The sequence below is a fragment of the Temnothorax nylanderi genome, unplaced genomic scaffold (genome assembly GCF_030848795.1).
Source record: "Temnothorax nylanderi isolate EJ_2023f unplaced genomic scaffold, tnyl_v1.0 TNYL_tig1000_pilon, whole genome shotgun sequence".
NCBI classification, from domain to species: Eukaryota; Metazoa; Arthropoda; class Insecta; order Hymenoptera; family Formicidae; genus Temnothorax; species Temnothorax nylanderi.
In genome coordinates this window covers 15,959-34,975 of record NW_027250062.1, presented here as the reverse complement: position 1 = coordinate 34,975, position 19,017 = coordinate 15,959, and the positions used below count along the sequence as shown (strand labels likewise).

At 35.2% G+C, this 19,017-nt stretch overlaps 1 protein-coding gene across 3 annotated transcripts; it reads right to left on the bottom strand.

Annotated features, from left to right (window-relative positions):
- Window positions 1-4,628: 4,628 nt before the first annotated feature.
- On the bottom strand, window positions 4,629-18,826 carry LOC139786284 (uncharacterized). Of its 3 annotated transcripts, none has more exons than XR_011722242.1 (4): window positions 18,285-18,826; window positions 16,938-17,271; window positions 14,726-15,790; window positions 4,629-5,355 (listed from the first exon to the last, which is right to left on the bottom strand). XR_011722242.1 is itself a non-coding variant. In XM_071725452.1 (3 exons), exons 2-3 carry the CDS (start codon window positions 17,254-17,256, stop codon window positions 15,642-15,644), a joined length of 468 nt encoding a protein of 155 aa, XP_071581553.1. In that variant the 5' UTR covers window positions 17,257-17,271; window positions 18,285-18,826; the 3' UTR covers window positions 13,147-15,641. The 3 variants fall into 3 exon arrangements, 1 of the variants encoding a protein (XP_071581553.1); XR_011722243.1 differs by lacking the exon at window positions 4,629-5,355 and adding an exon at window positions 9,618-9,789; XM_071725452.1 differs by lacking the exon at window positions 4,629-5,355 and having other exon boundaries at window positions 13,147-15,790.
- Between the last annotated feature and the right edge of the window lie 191 nt (window positions 18,827-19,017).

The window sequence follows — 19,017 nt, the reverse complement described above, 5'->3', positions numbered from 1 at the left end:
AAGGAAAATTTTGAACACAATGTTCCAAAGTAATTAGCTATGCAGTTTGCGAGATCGTCTACGGAACTTTAAAGAGAAGAGATTAAAACACGCTCCGCTCATTTTAAAATACAGTTTGTAAGGAGATATTATTACACGATATCTTCTCGAAAAAGAGTTCATTTTTGTGCGGATGATGTTATACGTAGCGCTTGTTAATCTCTGCAAGAGCAATTTTTTTTTAAACGTTGCGTAAAAAGACATTATTTTCATTTTTGATTAAATTTACTTTATAAATTACAATTTTACACATTTTTAAGAGGGTTATCTGAATTAAAGTACATTAGGAAACAGTTCGTAAAATTGGAAATTTGTGCATGTCTCATTTAATTACGAAGAATGGAAGTACATTATTTTAAAATAAAGCAAGAATATTTCTAATTAAATTTACAAGAGATTAAGACTTTCGTATCTCATTTAATGTTTCTTTCATATTTCTGTCAACTGCACACAAGTTTCTTTACGTCGTTGTGAAATACAAAAAAAGAATTCTTCATCGCTCAGGATGTCGAAAGTTTTCCCATCGTTTGGACTTTTAGCGAGTGCTGGCTTGTTGGCAGATTCGCTCCCCTTTACCACGTTATTTATCGACTGCTTCCGTATGCACATCTTCAAAAACTTCCCTTTTGCATATCTTAACTTCGATTTGAGAGGAGAGCCACGCTGTGTATCGCTCTTCTCTCCGACGCATTCCGTTCTCGACTTCCTTACTTCCTTCAACCGTCTTATCGTTCAGCTTTATCCTGCAGATACTTGCTCCGCTAAAAGTTAACGTCTGGAAATCGTGAATTGATTTGAGACAAGCCACTGTTGAAATTTTTAGAACGCAGATATACAGCGGCTGAAGTTTACCGAACGGAAGTTTCTTCCCTTCTCCGCGCCGGTGGGAAAAAGGAAATCGAATGTCGATAGCTTTTTCTCGGAAAAATCTGATTCGGACACTAATGATTAGCTATTCAAACGAGTAGAAAAAGTAGCAGTATAAAAGGTTCATGAAGTTATTGAATATTGACTTTAATTTGGTTAAATATTAGTTTTGCGTACAAATAAAAATAATTTAAGCTTTTTTATTATTGTATTTGAAGAGACACACTATTTGTGTCTGTCTTCTATTATACATCACGTGCTTGTGCAATATAGATAAGTGCAGTAATGCAAAGTTTAAATTAGAATACATTTGTTATATTATTGGATTAAAAAGAATAAGAGGTTAAATATTCTGCATAATTTTATTTAAAGTTGTGTAAAAAAAGCGAATATTTTTATTTGGAGATGTTTTATTCTATACGGAATATTAATTATTACTAATGTAATATATGTGAAAAATTAATAGATATAGGGTAAAGAGAGGTAATTTAAGTCAGTTGAAGAAAAAATTGGATAAAACGTTTTCAAGACAGGGAGAAACTTTTTAATTTTCAGGATAGAGAGGGGCTTTTTGGCTTTTTTTGTCTTAAAACATTTTTTTTATTGATTCAAACAGCCTCTTTACCTCATTTATATGAATGTTTATCTAAAAATGGAAAATATTTTAATTCGTAGTAATGTGCAGAATTTAACAAAAAAATTTATCATTAAATAACCTTGTTATCGCGTAGCACGAAAGGAATTGTAAATAAAATAACACATTTTAAGAGATGTGGTGCGTTATGCAAAGTGAATGTAAAAAATTGAGCCACGAAACAATGCGTGAAATAAAATAATAATTTTTAAAAATGTAGTGTGAAAAGAGAGGCAGGAAATAGGTGGAATAGGTGTTTCGTGCAAGTCTCGGGAGGTTTCACTTTCTTCTTTGCGTTTCAAGCGGCCGGGCTATACATTTAGCGTTATGTGCAATACAGTGCAATATGTATACACGTGTGTACGATATATGTCAGGAATGTGTCACATCGCGTAGAATTGATCGCACGTAAACATGCACGTACAAGCGGAGTTACATAGCTCGACCGGTTGAGTCCCACTGTACAGGCGCGTAATCCGTTAATGTAGTCATCATTAACGCGAAAATTATGGCGATGCGACTGTGTATCCGATCGGTGTCATCTTATTGGAGTTTGCGAGCTAATCCGTTACCGGTATACAATCTCGTGGGAAATTAGTTCCAACTATGAGAGAGCGCGACCCCCGGTCGGAATTATTCGCGTTCTAAGCAGGGGGTATTAGCTTAAATATCGTTTAGTCAGGGAACGGGCAATCAATCATGCGCGACGGAGTTTATTGAATTCGTGAATAACAGAGAGAAAGGACGTCGATCACACATATAATCGTATTATAGAAGACTTATATATTAAAATGTATTACTGCGTGTTATTATTCACACTTGCATATATTTCGATCAATTTGAATATTCTTTCATTACATAAGAAAAATGTCTTGAGATTGAAAAAGAGAGAGATTTAAAATTTTCAACAGACAAAATCTAATAGAAATTCTTTGATCTATTTAAAGCGGAGTATATATTAATGTGAAAAGAAGATCTTAATATAAGATTTTACTACATTAAAATAAAAAAAATTGATGTTATCGACTTTCTATTGATAGAGAATGTTGTTGATAGGCGTATTATAGAGTTAATAATTTGCTGATTTCTATTATCACTCTAAACTTTTGCGAAATACGGAAAATCAACGACTAATTATGTGATTATCAAGCTACAAATACGACCGCTTACGGTCGTATAGACCGTATTAGAATAACTCACTATATCCCTAATACATGAAAATATTTATACAAAATTTTAATGTATTTAGATACATTAAGACATCGAAAATTTTAGGAAACTATATAAACAATTGGAAAATTATTTTTAATTGTTTATTGGCGCTTATAAATTAACAAAATACTGGCTGGCAATTATAATTATCGTATCGAAACGCTTTATTTGCTTAACAGCAATTTCAGCGTATTGCATTAATGTACGATCAGTATTGCGATGTCTGTAACTTGATTTCGCGATTCATATCGATATCATGAAAATTCACAACGGATACTGACATCGCTGATTACCGTTTGCTTAGCGCTATCGGGTTAATTGGGAAATTGGGTTAATGTTACTGATATTTCAACTCCGCTTTGCCGTTTGTCGTATATGAAACTCGCCTGTATATATCGCAGCCTCAGACGCAATTCATTACAATCAGCCGATAATTGTCCAAACAATCCAGCGAACTGAATATTCTCCATCGAATTACCATCTTTAACTAATTACTTCGTCCGCCCTGACTTGTTACGCGCTACCAAGAGAAACATCTCCCTCGTCGAATAAACCGGACGCGCGCGACGCAATTAGGCATGATTGTGACACAGGGGTAACTGAAAATTACAATCGAGAGATGTCGGAGGATTGTATATTAACGCGAGAAAGGGAAATACGACGAATAAAGAATTAATGATATTAGAAAATGGATTATGAGTCTGTATAAATTTTATATCCTTTTCAAGATTTATCTTTCTAAAAAATAAATTTTATATGTATGTCGACTATTATTTTACTTCTTATATTATTTTATATACTTGTAAGATATTTTATTTTTTAAAGTACACGTAACGCGACATTATTTATTTTTTGATGGTATTTAAAAAATGTTTAAGACAATTTAAAACGCGAGTTAAGTGAACCGCTTGAATGTGTTATTCATTTATGTATTAAGTGTTAATTAGAAACAAATACAGTCTAGTCTAGTTGTTTCATTTTTTCGTTTATAACTATTTATGGCATTAGCTCAATTAAACTGTTTTTTGTCAGAGTTATTGATTTAATTTTGTATTGTATATTGTGTAATTTAATTTATTAATTCATTTATTTGTATCTTGCTATTAACTAAAAATACAAAAATCTAATTTTTGGTCAATAACACGACAATTTTAAGCTTTTTTTTTAAATTTGATTATTCTGCAGTCTAATTTCGCTCGCGAGGCACAAGACATATTCGCTGTAAAATTTTCATATATGGCAAGGATTGAAGTTACAGCGCGGAGGAATTTGCAAAAATTTAAGGTGAGCCACACAAGAAGTTTGCTTCAACCGTTTTTATGCAAGAGGTTTTGCGGAGTCATCATGACATTTTTATACATGCCGTGGCCGACTTAGCAAGTTAAAGTGATTCGATCTTTTTATAAATTATTGTAAATTCTCATGCTTAAACAGTATTGTTTTGATCGTCCCAAGATCGTACTTTTTTTTTTACAACATAATGTATATTGAAATAGTTCTGTCGACCTACATTTCTCGTTCTTTGACGTTTTTTTGATAATAGGTTTAATAAACAATGGGTTTAAAGGTTTTTTGCAAAGTAACAAGGTATTTTTGTCTCACTTCGAGTTTTTAGCTCATTTATCTATACTGAAATTTTTCTGAAGTTAAATATTTCGCCTGGAGACGAAATCAGACGAGAATATTAATATCGTTATTTTTTACAAATTTGTAAATATAATTTATATCAATTCTTGTAACCGCAATGCAATAAGATTTATAATATTGTATCATGCAGTTAGATGTCTATTTTATAAAAATTTTATAGCTGAATGACTGAGTAAGAGAGACACATATAATATTACATTTTTTATAACGAGAATATAATTAAGAAAAATTTCTGTATTATATATATATTTTTTTATTGGACAGAATTATACGATAATAAATTCTAAATAGCTTAATAAAATCACTCGAGAAGAGAGAGATTGCGTAGAATATCTTTCTTTTCTCCCCATTCTACAGTTTTTCTTATAAAATGTAAAACAGGTAGACGAGATAAAAAGCAAACGCCAACGCAAACAACATTTTATCGATAATTTTTTGTCCGCCGTGTTTTCTTAAAAACTTTCCCGTCTGCACCTGATGTTGATGCTTCAACTTGATGTTTCAGTCTTATCTGAAGAAACGCCACTGAAACAATATCGATCAGCCGACTAGTGATTCAAAGTGTCTTAACTCTATGCGGTCCAAAAATGCGCCGACACACATGTATATATATTCTATAACAATATTCTAATGTATTATTTAATCGCACAAATATTGCAATTCTACAGATATCGTTGTTTCAACATCTTCAGACAAGATTGAACAGTCTAAATTGGTAAATCAGCAGCAGGTGCAACCGAGAGAATTAAAGTCTTACAATTAGTAAAATACAATGGATAAAAGATCGTCAATAAGGATCGTCGCTGCTTTCCAGGGAGGCAATGCGAAATCCAGGTGCTGGCGAGTAAGAACAAAGACGGAACGACTGACAATAATCCAGATATACCATTCGATGGTTTACATGCTACCCTATCATCCCGATCTCACGGATTTGAGCGGGATGGAGTGCCGCTGCGCTGTAACATTTAATTTAATTCACACGTCACGATGTATTTCGATTATACGCCGGACATTCTCTTGTTCCTCTACTATAGTCTACTCGATCATGCCATGCGTCGTATATGCCATATCTTAATCTTAGAATATGATACATTTAAAAACTGGTTATCAATTATTTGGTTATCTGTTTCTTCGCGATGAAAACAGTGTTTGCCGATCGGTTACACGATTTTCCTAGAAATGTTTTTGGAAGAGATGCGTCCAGTGAATGTTAAAGCACATACGGACGCCTAATGTACACGAATGCAATGGAATTTCCAATCTTGTTGGAGACGGGGAGAGGAGGGAAAGAGAGAGGAGGGATATCGAAGATACGTAGAATTAACGCGCGCGAATATATCCTGAGCGTTATATTGGAAACCGATATTCATGACTCTCCTCGTGTCCTTGCCATTCTCCTCCGGTCCCTTCCACCCTCATTCGCTTTCTGCGTTCATTTCGAGCGCGGATACGTACGTATACCTGTACTATTTCCGTATCCGACCGCCGGATACGACTCGCCTATCATCCAAGTTTATCCTTCGGTCGTCGGATGTTCAGCGGAACGTTTTAGGGATCTTAAATGGATTACACAGTGTTTATAGATTGCCGCGATTAATTCATGGCTCTTCACGGCTATGAATCGATGGATGGTCAGATGACTGATGCACAGTTAGATATCTTACGAAACCACATTTCAATAAACCGATAATGGCTTCTAAGTAATGCGTGATAGATTCGTCAAGTTTGGAACAATATTTACTAAAAACAAAATTTAAAGGAGAGACAAGAAGGCGCGAGTAACTGGTCATCATGCCTCTTCATTGAAAATTCTCTTAGAATTAATATTTTTATTTTATATATATATTTTTAGATATTATCTCAACTTTTATGCTAAAAGCTAAAATTACCGGTTCAAATGCAAAATTAAGATTGATATAATTACGAAAGTGAAAAGTGTGTTGTGAGATATTAATATCAAAATGAATATTTCGAGCATTACGTTACATGCAGAACATTAGTCAGGATACAAAGCAAATCAGGCGGTTAATGTAGGCGAAACAAGCTGAAAGCCTTAACACAAATGTATCCATTAAACGAAACGTTTATATTGATCAATATTCACTATGGATCCATCAAATTACGTATCTATACGTAACATATGTTCGCGTGTCTATAATCCGATGATCTATTAATTGACTCGTGTTGACTAATGTAATGGCCCGCCATTGCATTACAAACGGAATGTGAGCCTATATCTTCCTCTTTTAACTGCATAAATTAATATCGGAGATGGAGAGCTTGCAAAGGGATATTATACATCGAAACAAAGACAGTCGAGTCTGATCGCGAATTATCTTTCGTTGCGTCGATTTCACGATATAAATAAGTAGTCGCGCTTTTTAACAAATTTATAATTTATGGCTCAATTTCGTTCGCCATTAGAAAATGTTCCAAGTTATTTTGCTTGTGTATTATGTATATTCGTTTTAAATACATTTCCGAGTTTTTCCCCCGTACGCTACCGCAGGATTTTAATACGAGTGGCACGGTATTTTTCGGATACGGCTGACTATGAGCGGCGCGTTATAGGGTCATTGGTTTCTTTCCCCATCGATTGCGCGTTTTATTTCCATCCGCTTTTCCAAGCGAGCGTGAAATTCCGTATTTCACGGAAAACGTGACCTGACGGGAGTTTCGCGGAGCATCGCTGTTCCATCGCTGCGATATATCCGAGTCTTTCAATAATAATAATAATTAAACAAGTCGTTTATGAAAAGAATCCGAATTGATTTTGTTCGCGCGAATATAAATGTTAATTGATAATAATGTTCAATTAACAATAATATATTCAGCCTTTTTTTTTTTTAGATAAATGGAAATCTCGTTTACACAATTTTATGCACGTGACTTGCAATAATAATTAAAATAAACGCGGTTTTCATTTTCGCTCAAATCTTTATTCAGCGCCGACTCAATATTAAATTTGCAATTGAATATTAAATTTATAATCAAATCAATTCGAGTTGTTTTACATCTCTCTTTTTGGTACATGCACATGAAGAGAAAATTATCTTTTTGCTGTTATTCCTTTGTGATTTAATATCGGAAAAAACCGCGTTTTTTCACGCTAAATCTATACGAGCGCAATAACCGTTTAGGGGATTTCTCGAATAATTCAATCGGGGACGATAATCGCATAATTGATTGTTTCCCTTGGCGCTCCGCTGACACGAAACTCGGAATCGATATCTTGAATCGTATGTGCTCTGTCACTTTGTGCCCGCACACGTATACCGTAGAACAATGGCGGTGTGTGGTGTGTTGTGTTGCCTTTCCTGTCAGACTCGGCCGGGACTTCCATTCGCTCTGGACGGCCCACGGGAAATAAAGCACTTCGGCGTGTCGTCGCTGATGGAGACAGAGCAGAACGAAGAGGAACAGAGGAGGGGAACGGAGGACGAAGGACGAAGGACGAAGGACGACGTGGCTGGCAGGTACCGGCAGCGGCGCATCAAAACTAATGAGCACGGTCGTGTTTTATGCTCGTTATGTCGCCGAGAGATTGGCATGACCGTAAATCTCCGAGATAAGTCTTTCACAAATTCTGATCACGGTAAAAGCCTGATTTCCGGCGAAAAATCCAGGTTGGGATGCTCAAGATTTGAAGATAAGAAATTGGGCGCGAGGGTATATAGTACCTATATAGAGGTAGAGATAATGGCAGCATTCGAAAATAAGACAAGCCGTCATTTTACTTTTCCGCTGAACTTGATAAATTTTGCATGCGTACTAGAAATCATATTGTACGTATCTTCCTTCTTGATATATTCCTTGTAACCATATATTGTATATATAATATTGTCTTAATATTTCATAGGACGATGACATGATAAAATTGAGACTGATAGAATGACATCGCTAAAACTTAGCAGTTAAAACAAGGCGTTTACACATTAAAAGTATATTTCCTCTCAAATTAGATTTTAGTTATATTTTGATAAATGATTTTTCTAAAACAGATCACAGAAAGATTGGTTCGCTAATGGCATCACAATTGCTAGCTAAAATATTGAAAATTGCTATGGCAGTTACTTAAAGAATACCCAACTAATTCAAAGTAAACAGTCATTTCGCCAGTTCCGGAAAGAGATCTTTCTTATTAGATGCTCTAGGGAAGAGGCTTGATTAAACCACGAAGAAAAGGGGGGAGAAGGGTAAAGCGTGCTTTTTAAAACGAATTAAATATTATCTATGTAATTAAGTTAAATCTATCTATTAAAATTAAATATTGTCTATGTAATATCTTACATAATATATAAAACCAATAATCTTTGTCTCCCCCCCCCCTCTTTCTCTTAGCTGAATGGCAAACATTCAAAGAGATGAGATGTGGTTCGCTCGTTGATTTTGAACAGGTAGAAAGGATCGCTGGAGAGGGATGGGGCAAAGGGTACATGGAGAGAGAGAGAGAGAGAGAGAGAGAGAAATATAGAGAGCATGGCACGAGTGTCGGAATTCATATCACGGGGATATAACCATCTCGAACAACGGGATGAAATCCATTTCCGAGATTGGCGACTATCGATTGAGGCGTTTCGGGAGCTGTGCTCTCGGCGCGCCGCCACCGCATTTTACTCTCTAATTTCGCGATAATTAGCTGAAACGCTCGTTAATATCGGCGACCAGGCTACGCCGGCTGCGGTTTTCGGTTCGAGCGTTAACAAGCTTCCTCTTCCTGCACCATTCGTTCTCTCCTCTCCGCTACCCTCGCCGCCACGTCCGCCCATTACGACTCTTCCGCGCGCGCAGACGTCCGCTTCCGCCAACGGCATTGCCGCTCGTGTCCTCCGCTCGATAGCTGTTGCGATTTCTCAGACTGATTTGCATTATTTTGTGAGTACTCAATCTTAAGCGGATATTTTTTTTTTTTGAAGGAGAATCGTGTAAGACGTGATTTATATGTGTTCTATAATAATTAATTAATTGCGAGCTCAGTATTTCACGTGAAATATCGAATTAGATATGATTGAAAGAATATAGTTCGATGTTATTTAGAATTATATACACTGTCAATCAATTTATTAAAATAATTTTTTTTTAGTTGGTCGAATTTCCATTAACATTCCAAAGTTTTTATTTGATTCGCAACATTTGTTTCGCAAGGAAATGCGATTGTCCGTGAATGCGCAGGTATGGGAAAGAAATCGGGATACGAGAATTAATAGAAACGTACAGATATTTTCTAGATTAATGCGACTATTGTATTAAGTGCCTTACGATGTTCAAGAACAAAACGAATGAATGAGTATCAATAAACTTAAGCATCCTTAAGCATCTACTCGATTTATTTCTTCTTTTCTTCCGTGTTTTTGCATCTCTGCACCACTTTATCTGGCAAATAATCCTCGCTGTAATAAGATAGAAAGATAAAAAGATCTTAGTCACGAATCGTAAACTAATCTTTTCTTGCTACGAGCGTTGTGTTTCGTGCGATAAACTTTACTCGCGCGGAAGGACATATTGGAATGAGCGAGCTCTAACAGCGGGATTAATCTCGTCGGCGATAGGTTGTTTTATGGGCGAATGCACGCGAACCGGCCTCCACCATAAGTGTATTCATATCGAGGGCGAGGACTCGAACATTCCGCTCGCCTGTTCGTTTATTACTCTCGGAAGTACTTCTCGGGTCGCGTAGCTTTTCAATTAAGTCAAGCGCGCGCGAGCACCATCGCACTAAACCCGCGCGCTCGTTTCAATTAAACCTGTACGCGCTAATAGAGTCCGGTGAATGGTACTTTCGGCTTTCCGCTCGAAAAGTCAAGCCGATTTTTTTTTTATATCCGCTCTCGTCGGCGATATCTCGCCTCGTTTGCAGGGCTTTTCGCCGTTTCCGGGCGCGTCGCGCGTATTTTGGCGTGTCCTGCGCCTCCACGCGAAAACTCGACCTCGATTGAAAATTAAAAGAAGCTTTCTTAAAATTATTTTCAATACCGTGAAATACGATTAGATCGCATCGTTGGAGGTAGCTCTGTAGAGAAAAGTCGTAACGCAGCTTAATTTTCAAGAAGCTAATTCAATTATTTCCAGGGATCTAAAGGTCTTCGGAACTGGGAAAGTACCTAGTAACTCAAATTTCAAAGACTTCTTCATTTAATAAATCATAAATCTTGATATCTAGGTCACGCGAGCATTCTACAGAAATTCAAGACAATAAGTTGCAAACAATATATATGTTTGTGTATGCTGACGGCGTATTTAATTATATTTTTATTAAAAATATTCGTAATATTAGGAGTAATAATAGTAATAATAGTGATAAATAATAATATATGAAAATTTACATTGTTGAATATTAAAGTATGAAATCTAAACAAATACTTAAGTTAAATAACATTTTGTTATTTTAACTACCACGTATTTCGAAATTTATTATTTTAACACAAAAACAGTATTAATTTTAACTCCATATTAACTTAGTTAATTGTTTCAGTTAAATTAACGACGTATTTTGCGTAGGAGCAGTGGCGATTTATAGAAATGATTAAAAACGACTTAAATTGAGTATAATTTAACACTACGAATTTTTCAGCGTAAATGCACTGTTTTAAATATTCCATCTTTCATTTTTGTACGCTAGGAAGAATACGCTAGTAAGATGAATGAGATCGTTCTGCCCGTAATATTTGCACAAATTAAAAATGCGAGGGATTTTTTATCCTTATGAGATGCGCGATTTCGTCTTTCTTTTCTACTCCTTTCTTTCTCCCGTCTTGACGTTTGTTAAGATAAGCGTATTTGGATTGTGATCTTAGTTTAGCGCACGTTAGCTTCCCGACAGTAGGAAAGGAGTTTCGCATTAGGTGGATTTGCCATGACAGAAGATAACATCCTGATTCCGGAGTACTGAAAGTGACTCTGGAAAAAAAGTGAATGTGACACGACCATTTATTTAATTACTCGAGTTTCTATTACCATTGAACAACGATGGCGCGCATTGTACATCCGCTGACCGGATCTATCAGATTATCCTACCGTTCGGCTAATGGTATCAATTACAACGTAAGAGTCCTCTTAATGGACTTCTTTACGTAGAGGATGAAATTAAATGATTTGAAAAGACAAGATAGACAAGATAAACAAGAAGTTGTAAAATTTCACTTGTTCTTTACAGCAAAAGATGTCCCGTCCAATTAATGGAAATATTTTAAGAGTCGCTATAAGGTTTATGTATAATAAATGTTATTTGTATAGAACAATAGCTTTGCATAATGTTACTTGATACAAAATTGTGATAATTTCATAAATACGTGAACATTATGTTAAAGGAAAGAATATTTTTTGGAGAAAAGCAGCACATAATATTATCTTACAGTTTTCATATATTTTTTAGATATATATTTTATCTAAAAAATATATTATATGCACATATTACCTACTGTAATTATCGTATCTTTGTAAAATATCAAGTTCAAGAAACTTTACCACAAAGTAGGATAAAATTCTTGGGAAATTGCATATTTTAATGGTTATGTGTTATGTATCGCCGATAAATTTTTAGATGGTACAGCAAAACGACATTTTTTGTAAAAGAAAAAAAGAACGAGAGAAAGAAAGATCAGTTGCAATTTTTTACATTTTTTAAATATAGTTTTATGCTTGCGTTCGCAAACGACAATTAAAGTCGTTAATACAAACAAGAAAATAATCGTATATCGTTCAAGGGGAAATTGCTGTCGATGAAATTCGAAGTACTAACTGTTCACAAGCCGTTCTCTCCGGAGGATAAACCATTTAAACGAGAATTTAATTTTCCGAAAATTGCCGACCCGAGCGCAGCGTGACCGAGACTTATCGGATGACTAAGTCGACGATTAATACTTTCCGCGACAATGACTCTCCTTGCCGTATCACGAAAACAATTAAACTCGTCTTTTGCGAAGACTAATGCAAGATATAAGCGAGAGGACGAATTTAATACCATTTTTTGGTCAATCATTTGTTCGTCAATCGGATATCGAGATCGTTAACATCAGTTATCACGTTAATTATTTGCTACGTATAAGTTCCATATCGCGAATAGATCGAAGGAATTGATTGGATTGAACTCTTTTATGAGTCTGTTGAATCACCCAAATCCGCTTTGAATTCTATCGAAATCCATCAGATATATTAAATACTTGAACCTATTAGCGCTGTACGTAAATCAAATCCCACAGCGTTGATCGATAATTATCAAACGCTTTGTGTTACGATAGAGCGCGCTCAATCCTGCGAATATCTTCGTTATCCATCGAAGGCACTCGAGGCGAATAGGATTATTACATTCCCCGCTTGGCCGGAGTAAGACGTCTCGGTTTGTATCGCTATGACATGCGATGCGCCCCCCTCCCCCTCCCCGCCTTCCCGATTTTGCAACATCCGTCAAGCAGACTCCGAGATACAGCGACGTTGCATCGCGATATTAAAACAGCCGGTGACGTGCTTAGCGCCTCTCGCATTAATGAAACCGCGGAAGCAGCTTGAATCCGAAAATGTAACTGTAATTATCGTGTGACCGTAATTGCGCTAACGCTTCATCGACGCGTGATGTATCCTTAATTTGCGAAATTAACCGGAAACTCCCGGGCGCACGAATCGAATGCCGGCGAATCTGGATCTAACCAGTCCTCAGCGATGCAATTGCGCATTATAATAATTATAAGTTAGCGCGTAATTAAAATTTATCGGTCGTTCTAAACACGAAATTCTAATCCACTTGAAACACATTACAGTGAGACGTAATACATTTGCTAATTAATCAACAAGTAAAAATAAGTACAGTTAGAAAGGCTCTTCTAAATTCTTATCAATTAATAATAGCTCTTAGAAAAAGGTTTGTCATTTTTCTGCAAATTTGCACAGTTCTCGCGATTAACGAACAATCGTTTTTCTTAATGTACAACGTCTTTTCCTTGCTTTAAGACATTTCATTGTTATGTTCGGATTTACACGGGCAGCTACGATTTGACAAACGAGCAAAATGCTTGAAGTTTTCTTTTCAATCATGGGTTTTCAACTTACTTTCACTTGTAGACGCTTGTCGGAATTTATCGATAAATTACACAGAAGTTTTCGAAGCGTCTTAAGTTGGATTACTTTATCTGTGAGTGTTGGATTGTTTGAACGATTGCTATTCCTTTGCAACTTACTATTCTATTGTTTCGCGTGTTTAATGAGCTTTAAAGCAGAGACAAAACGTAATTCTACAAATTATATATATTTATAAAGCAACTAATTCTAATTAATACGCTTATTAATTATTTCTACTTATCTCTCTTCAAAATACCGATAACGCGCATTCTTCTTTAATAGATTTTTCTTAATTACTATTGTTAATTCTATTTAACAAACATTTATTTTATTTTAATAAAATTCTAATGATAATTTTTCTTTGTAAAAAACTATAGATAATGAAAGATTATTAAAAAACGAACCTTTATCAAGTTATTGAAATACTCGTGTACTTTTAAAAATTGATTTTGAGTTTATTAATTTGTCAAATAATTTTTTTTGCACTCGCCATTTGATATTGGTTATTTTTTAATTTTTAATAATTATATCTTATTCATACTTCTAATATTTTGTTATTCGCGCAAATGACATCGTATTATAAATATTACAAGTAATAATGCTATAGGTTTCGACAATTTTATGCATGATCAATTATTGACCTAAATACTTCATCTAAAAAATTCTATAAAGTAAAACATTTTATCTCATATTCTTGTAATATATATTATATAATATAAAACAACATATTTCAAAATTTATTTTTAACTTTTATTGACAATAATATTTTCCTGAAACACTTACTGATTAGGGAATGTTAATATATTTATTTAATTTGTCTAATTACAATATTGCACACGTATGAAATAAAATGACTGGAACGCTGAAACTTGCATGCTTTCTAATATACATCAGTAAATACAAGCATATAATAATAGAGAATCAACTTTGCAAGTATGCGTGTAAGTCGTGCGGGTAAAAGTATTTTTTCTATTTCTGATTAAAGTTGTTGGTTGGTAGTTTATTTATGAACACAATTTCGAATGTGAATTTGATTTTATAATTCGCGTCGATAAATTTTTTTAAAAATCATTGTTTGAAACCTAAATACATGCATCCGTGAAATAACTTTACGTAATATTTACAATGCTAAATTGTGAGAGTTTATTATCATCAACATTGGTGAAAGCTAACTAGAACGTACTAAGACACAACTTTTGTTTACAGAACTCAATATCTCATTTGCATTAAACTGCTTGCTAGAAACTTGCCAAACTTATAAGGAGCAAATAATACCTGATTCCCATGATGAAATGTTGACTCCCTTGCGACGAGATTTCATCGTTAGATTTATTCGCGAAGATGTAATGTATTTGCGAATGTAATACTCTATCTCTATGAAATGTGAAGATCTCTGAAAAGATTTTAAATTTTGTTGTTAAAAAGTTAGTTTAAAATACATATTGCTAGGTCATGGCTATTCTATTATTTTTTTTAACTTTCTGTACCATTTCTTTGTAAAATTTCTTATCAAAATATATTTCCGAATATTTGAAATGCAGAAATGCAGGATTGAAAATTTTATACTAAAAGAAAATAAGTGGTATTTTTATCTCAAGCGGTTGATAAAATTTAGTTTCTGAAGATATTTTAATAGTAGAAATGATAAGTTTTCGTGAAAAAAAAAAAAAAAACTTCTGTTTCAATGCGTGCGAGTTTATGATGACCAACGACACAAGGCAACTTAGTTTTTGAAGTTCGCGAAGAAATTCGTCCACGTCGAAAGACATCCAAATCTCATTCCACGAATATTATTCACTCGTTACGAGTTCAAGCAGAGTTTCTATCAAGTAGTGTCACTTGGATAAGACGTTTCTTTAAACGAAAGTTACATGATTACGTGAAACTTTACAGTCCTCCTTAGATTTCGCCACTGGGGATACAGACTCTTGGAAAACTGTCTGCAGCTGAATCTCTCGCTTCAAGTTTCGCAAATAGGTTTTTCTTTGATCCCACGCGGAATCTGTCACATCTTCCTTCACGTTTGGATTTCATCGCCAGAGTATTTCAGCTCGCGAGATATGAGATAAGGGCCATGATTTTTCGATACGTGGATTCGGCGAGGCGTTTTAAACCGTTGAAAAAAAGAACGTAAAATCTTTGAACTTCTCCCAGCGAGCTTCGGCTTCGCGAAAGTGTCGGTTTGCGATAGTCACGTGGCGTGGCAGATGAGAATCTGGAAGCACCGTCTTATATCTGCGATAATCAGGAGGGCCACGAGGGTCAGTATGGTGTTGCTTGACGTAGCCGCCGTGGAATTTCGCCGATCGCCTCCGTGCATGGCCGCCGGTTTCTCCTCCTCTGTGAAAATAATTGAGATTCTTTGACGCGGATCAAACGTGAGCGAGAGAAATGTAATTGGACATACAGAGTGCTCATGAAATATCTGACCAAATTTTGGCAGCATATTTTCTATCGATTGCGCTCTGCTAAGGATACATCGTATAAATATTGCAAATTATTGATTTCTGCAAATTATTGGTTTCTGAATTACATTGAGCGAAAAGCAAGCAAAATATTAACGGAGTAAAATGTATTAAATTTAAAATAATAACGAGAAATTTAAATTAATTAAAGAAATGACTCGTTTTTGCAAATCAAAAGAGTTCTCTTTGACAAGAAAAATCTTTATTTGTTTATTATGTCACTAGTTTAGTTAGTGTATACGCGTTTTATATTGCAAATGTATTATGTACGTTCCCTCGTCAATATATAGATAGAAAACTTGAAATGGTCGCCCGGTCGCCCGTTGATCCCGGTCGGAATTGAGCAGCCGAAGTAGGATACTGGTTAACTTTCCTTGTTGAGACTAAAAAAAATTGGCGACCTGTCCTATATATTACGATCCTCCGAGATTGAGGGTGGTTCGCAGATTTTACGCTCTATAAAACTCGCCCTATATTGGCTACGTTTGTTTTTACCCGAATCCAGATTTCACGCGTATATATATATATATATATATATATATATATATATATATATATATATATATACGTGAAAGCATAAATAAAGAAATGTCATCTTAATGGTTCGAGGAGAAAGAGGATTTGATTTTCAGCATTTTCGATGATCGACGAGGGAGATTTTTTCAAGAGCTGAGATGGAAAGAGCTTGCAATGAAATTGCGAGATATAAAGATGATGTGTCTTCGATACTACGATAAAAAAAAAACAGCCGACATGAAATCAATATGCGGTTTTTAAATTTTCGTTATATTTCAGTCTGTATATGTAGAATCAATGTAATTATACCTAAGAAAATAATATATTTTTCTTTCTTCATTATGACTAAATACTAAATATTAAATTGATAAGATCGAATGCGTTATGTATTATCACCGCATTTATCGAGTCGTTTAGTAATCTATGTTAATCTATTTATCAGACGAAATTATTTAAGTATCCAGGAATCGGAAGATTAATAAGTCACAAGCCGAACAATTGCTCACCTTCGATGACATGTATCATGATGTGAGCCGGTCTGGCGTTGCTCGGCAAACACGTGTAATTCGCGCCGTGTGAGAGCTTCACCTTCTCCACGACGAGCACAGAGCCATTTTGCCTGAGCTCGAATCTAACGCCGGGCTCGTTGTCGTAATTTATCATGCGCGCCTCGCGATACCAGAACACGTAGCTGGGCGATTCTGCGGCCGCCATCAGCTGGCACTCCAAACGCAGGCTGGATCCCTGCTTCACGTGGAGATCCGGCCCACCCGGTATCACCGTGTACGCCTCCGTGATGTTCAATCGCACGAATCGCTGCTGCATTGGTGCCGTCTGAATCTATTTTATTAGAGTATCGCGAAACGAGAACTATGATTTATAAAATATACTGTTCTTTATGCATATATTATACATATACGTATATGCATGTGAGAAAGAATAAAACAGCACATTGCAAAAGTAAGAACGAATTCTAGTGAGATATTACATATAATTACATTGTAGTATAATTAAGTTAATATATCACATTAAGAGGGATGCTCAACAGGTTCTCTACAAATAACAGCTCCCTACCAAGGGAGCTGTTATTATTTGATAGGTTTAACACATTGAATATACAATATTACTGCTGTCTGACCGCGATCGGTTTTCACTACTGAGCCGACAAACACCAGCCATTTGATGCATGCGGCCAGTAGTAAAGATCGGTTCAACCTAGCAATTCTCCCGCTTGTTATTTTTTACGGTTGAAAAACTCCGTTACGGACAGAGGAGAAAAATTGTGTTAAGAATCAGTCGATAGCAATACTTGTCGAAATAACTCACTTAAATTTTGAAATTGGATATTTTTGTGGGGAAAAAGGGCACTTGTCTTGTATTAAAAAATACGTACATTCAATCAGCATAAATTTATGCTGATATAAACATAAAAATACTCCTATACTGTTCGAAAAGAAGCTGGAACTCTAATCAGAACTATCGAATTTTAAAATAGGGGTGCCAACTTCACACACCCGTTTTAATTTAAGTAAATTGTAAACTAATTTTATTTACAGAAAATTAATAAGTGATAAATAAGATCTACTAAAGTGTCATTATATAATTTGTGGGTGAAGAGATATCAATTCTCACACAATTTGCAAATGTTTTCGGAATTATCAAGATTTTACGGATTATAAATCAAAGTTAGGTTTGTGCTAAGTTTATAGTTGAGTTTATATAAATATATCTAATTTCTTTTACGAGTAATATTATACACAAAGACATAATGTATATCACAGTGCGATTACAACCTTACTTATGGCCCTATTTATTCGGGAATAGCATATTTTCTTGTGAACATCACATATTACCTGACATTCGTAAAGACCCGCATCTTCTTGCTTGACGTTCTTAATCAGTAGATTCCAGCTAGGACCGTTGCGATTGTTTGCGACAACGAACCGTGTGTCTATAGAATGTGTGTCTCTACCTAATGTGAGTAGTTGTCTGTCCTTTCGTCTGATCCACGTTACCTGAAATACGAGTTTTATTTGTTAATTCGCTGTTCCTTATTAAGTATTTCGGGATAAATTATCTCAAGTGCATAAAAAATATAAGTAAGATTAAAAGCTGACATATGTAGATACAAATGAATTCTACGCGTATAGCGTGCAGGAAATAATGGAAATTTGCTATGGTAATGTTCTTTTCTCTATGCGTGCATACATTGTTACTTATTCTAATACGCTATATCACGCGCAATTTTACAAGCCACCCCGGATTTTACGTAGTCAGTCGATTATCATATTTATAAAATACATGGATCTCGCATTCCTACCGAACTTTAGTCATATAATTCCGTCTTCTATAGTTACCGAAAAAATATGTAGAGCTGCGAATTACGTTCAAAGTAAAATAAAATAACATTCCAGAGACGCCCGCAACCTTTTTGCATTATTTATTCGCACGCCGGCAAAGCGCACGACCGCCTTTGGCGAAACGACCCAGATCCGTATGTATTACTTTACCGGCACTCGATTAAATTTTCAACCCACGCGACGTTTTCGTAAGCAATAGGAACAGAAGTATCTGCTTGACAGATCT